This window comes from Phaseolus vulgaris, chromosome 7, assembly GCF_051622355.1.
Source record: "Phaseolus vulgaris cultivar YP4 chromosome 7, ASM5162235v1, whole genome shotgun sequence".
NCBI classification, from domain to species: Eukaryota; Viridiplantae; Streptophyta; class Magnoliopsida; order Fabales; family Fabaceae; genus Phaseolus; species Phaseolus vulgaris.
The window spans coordinates 6122108-6126078 of NC_143504.1; the positions used below are offsets into that span (position 1 = coordinate 6122108).

Genomic DNA, 3971 nt, shown 5'->3' on the forward strand with positions numbered 1-3971 from the left:
ATTATATTTTCATCCATTCAAACTAATACCACTTTTTTTACTCTATTTCTATCATTTTTAATTTTTTTCCTTCATATATATTGTTTTCATTTTTAATAAAAAAGACATTGGAACGGGGTTTGATTTTTTTTTTAACTCGGACTATGAAAAAGTAAAGTGAAAGGATGTTAATAATTTTTAATAGCAACAATTAATACATTGCTAAAGTATATGATAGTGTTATATTTTAAGTACTATATATTGCTAAAATATACTATCAAGGTAAAGATTATATATATTTTCATGTCACATTAAATTCATGTTACTATAACTAGTTTACTGCTACCTACTAAAAGTTAAAGAGTGAAGTCCAAAAGAGACGGAGATTAATGTGATCGGTAATTGTTTTACTATTGTAATAGCTTTAATCTTATTTTTTTGCAGTCAATTAGTATATTTATAGTATAGTTTATTTTTCAAGTAGGGTACTTAAATTTAAATTAATTAGGCGCAATGTTTGTGTGTGTTAATTTAAACAATTTCTTAAAAAAAAAGATTCCGTTTATTTTTCGTACGGCCAAATGTTTATTATAATGAAGATGTAAATTGACAGATTAAACATTAAAAAACAGGTTCAGATGAGAACAAGAGCAAAACGATAATCTAAAAAGTAATTATAAAACTGGTTTCAGTAATTTTATTTTAAGAAAATTGTATTGCTTACATCAAACGCCTCATGGGACCCCAATTCTCATAGAACTTGTCTCAAAAGCTCAATTATGAACCATTCTTTTTTAATTCAACAATGACAATATGAACTAGCTATAGCTAACACTTTTTGTCACCTAGTTACAGGCCCAACACATTTTACATTTTACACTTTTAAATTGTTCTACTAGAATGAAGTAAAAAGAATTAGCTATATTTTGATTGTGTGCATCACTTTCCTTTCATTGAATTTTAAATTACCAATAATAAAAAAAATTGCTCAAAAAATATATATGAAATAAGATACACTTAAAAAAAAATCATCAAATAGAAATCAATTTTAGAGAAAAAAAATAATTAATTTTTATAGTGACTAAATTAGAGACCATTTTAAAAACTTTTTTTTTTAAATTAGTTTCTATTATTGTTAAATGGTTTTTAAATTAGTATCTTATTAGCGACCAAAGTTTTTGCTACCAAATTTAAAATCTAAATAATTGGTAGTTAAAACTTTGGTTGCTAATTAGATACTAATTTAAAAACTATTTAACAATAATAAAAACTAATTTAAAAATTAATTATTTTTTTATCTCATGATAATTTATACATGGGAGAAAGATAAGGAAAAAAAAAAGTTGTAAAAATTTAAGCAAATATAGCATAACTCTTGAATAAAACGCTGAAGAATGTTTCCTCCGACAAGAATATTTATAAAAGTGTGACATTTTCAATGGAAAATTTGGTTGACAAAAGCTGGTAAACACTAGCATACACCCATTTGAGGATATAATACTCACTGAAATGGCTTCTGTTCAAAGTCCTTGACTTCCAAGGCAGCAGCCCTCTTTGTCGTCATCACAGAGCCTTCTTACTTCTTAATTCTTAATTTCTTTCTTTGCATTTGCCGATAAATTTTGGTCCTTTCCTTCGAAATCTATTTTTTCTCTTCTTCTCACTTCCTTCGAAAATTTCTTGTACTTATTTCTCTTAGAGATATATTCTTCAACAAAGAAATGAAGTTTAAATGTTTCAGTTGTTTTCTTTGTGACAAAGAGCAATCCCAGATACAGTATGATTTCATCAAATTACTTCATGTCACGTCCACAAATTTGTGATGATATATAATCGTCCCTAACATGTGCATCTTTTCGTTTTTTCTGTAGGAATGGCAAGGAGAAGAAGAAAAGGGACTATCCATGGGAAATATACACCTTGAAGGAGTTGCTTCGTGCAACAAACAATTTTCACCAAGATAACAAGATAGGAGAGGGTGGATTTGGAAGTGTTTATTGGGGTCGAACAAGTAAAGGCGTGGAGGCAATTACATTCATATTTAGAACTTTGAGTATTTGATTTGTTTCTGAGAAACCTAAATTTGGGGTATGAGAGATTTTTGTGTATTGATAATGAATAGAACTTTGCAGATCGCAGTGAAGCGGTTGAAGACCATGACTGCAAAGGCAGAGATGGAGTTTGCAGTGGAAGTGGAAGTACTGGGAAGGGTGAGGCATAAGAATTTGTTAGGGTTGCGTGGATTCTATGCAGGAGGTGAAGAAAGGTTGATTGTCTATGATTACATGCCTAATCACAGTTTGCTCAATCATTTGCATGGTCAACTTGCCACCGATTCTTTGCTAGATTGGCCGAGAAGAATGAGCATAGCAATTGGAGCAGCTGAAGGCTTGGTGTATGTGTTCCTTTCACCTCTCATTAATCTACATCTCTTATCCTTCTACATAAATCAAATTAATATCATAATATCTCTCTCTTTATACAATTAGATAAATGCTCAAACAATACTTTGTTTTTTTTCTTTTGGATGGAATGTATCAAGTTCATGAAATGGCTTGTTATTCATAAGTAAAGCATAAAGCACATGATGTTAGATGCATGATAGTAAAATTTCTATTTTCCACCCCATTTACCTGCCTATATCATAGATAGATGTACAAACTTTTAACCATTCATTTCTTGTTTTACTTTTATAGATGTTTCACAGATATGAGGTCTATAAACTTAAAATTGGTTAGTTGCGAAAAAACTCTTAAGATGTCCTACTTTTTCTTTTAGCTTATGTAAGATATTGAAATTATTAAACTTTGTGGTTTATATACGAGGTGTTTTTGTTTGGTTAAGGTATTTGCACCATGAGGCAAATCCTCACATCATTCATAGAGACATAAAGGCAAGCAATGTTCTCTTGGACTCTGAATTTGAAGCCAAGGTTGCTGATTTTGGGTTTGCTAAGTTGATACCAGAGGGTGTAAGCCATCTGACAACAAGGGTTAAAGGCACCCTTGGATATTTGGCACCAGAATATGCCATGTGGGGGAAGGTTTCTGAGAGCTGTGATGTTTACAGTTTTGGGATTTTGCTTTTGGAGATTGTGAGTTCCAAGAAACCAATTGAAAAACTCCCTGGTGGAGTGAAAAGGGACATAGTTCAGTGGGTTACACCACATTTTCAAAAGGGTAACATCACTCATATTGCAGATTCAAAATTAAAGGGACGATTCGATTTGGAGCAGTTGAAACGTGTAATTATGATAGCCATAAGGTGCACTGATAATAGTCCAGAGAAAAGGCCTAGCATGGTAGAGGTGGTGGAGTGGCTCAAGGGTGGCTTGGGGAGGAGAAAAAAAGAGATTCCAAATTCAACTCACACCAATGGAGATGGAGAGATTAGAAGAACACAATCCAAGTTGAAAATACCAAGTGATGATGATGGACTTAAAATAAGATAAACTCTTGGTTTGTTAGTGAAATTTATAATAATTCTTCTTCTTAATCAGGAAATGAGATGCATGTTTAATGTATTTGGTGAAGGTGTTAGGCTTACATGATGTAATTTAATTTGATAGTGTTACATCTATTTTCACTAAGTATATAGATTGATATTTGGTGAAGTTGTATATGATTGATATTTTTTCACTTATGTAATATACTAAAGTTGTTAGGCTTTCTTTAGTATATTTAATTTGATAGTGTTTTATATTTTTACTAAAACATTTTCTCATATTATTTTTCAGATTACCAATTTATTTCACATCGTTTTTTTTTCTGCCTTTCCTTTTTGACCCATTTTTAAAGACATTATCTCTCCAAATGTTTAAGATTGCAACTTACAAACGCAAGAAGGTTATTTAGTACGAATTGTTTATGCTTGGACAAAATAGTTACTGAGGCATCAACTATTTTTCTTTTTTTTTTTGGTTTAATGACATGAGAGAGTAAAAGAAATCACAAGACATCTTTTAATAAGAAATTCATTGTTTATTTTTTAAA

At 30.6% G+C, this 3971-nt stretch overlaps 1 protein-coding gene across 2 annotated transcripts; it reads left to right on the top strand.

The window, feature by feature from the left end:
• The first annotated feature begins 1467 nt into the window (after positions 1-1467).
• Positions 1468-3714, top strand: LOC137828080 (PTI1-like tyrosine-protein kinase At3g15890). Of its 2 annotated transcripts, none has more exons than XM_068634499.2 (4): positions 1468-1756; positions 1851-2004; positions 2112-2374; positions 2824-3714. In XM_068634499.2, the coding sequence occupies exons 1-4, from the start codon at positions 1701-1703 to the stop codon at positions 3428-3430; spliced, it is 1080 nt and encodes a 359-aa protein (XP_068490600.1). In that variant the 5' UTR covers positions 1468-1700; the 3' UTR covers positions 3431-3714. The 2 variants fall into 2 exon arrangements, with proteins under 2 accessions (XP_068490600.1, XP_090161595.1); XM_090305469.1 differs by having other exon boundaries at positions 1482-1756; positions 1851-1990.
• Positions 3715-3971: the final 257 nt, after the last annotated feature.

Coding starts and splice junctions, on each gene's coding strand:
- LOC137828080 (XM_068634499.2), top strand. CDS start 1,701: ATGAAGTTTAAATGTTTCAGTTGTTTTCTTTGTGACAAAGAGCAATCC. Junction 1,757..1,850: donor AAAGAGCAATCCCAGATACA/GTATGATTTCAT, acceptor TTTTTTCTGTAG/GAATGGCAAGGAGAAGAAGA. Junction 2,375..2,823: donor GGAGCAGCTGAAGGCTTGGT/GTATGTGTTCCT, acceptor TGTTTGGTTAAG/GTATTTGCACCATGAGGCAA.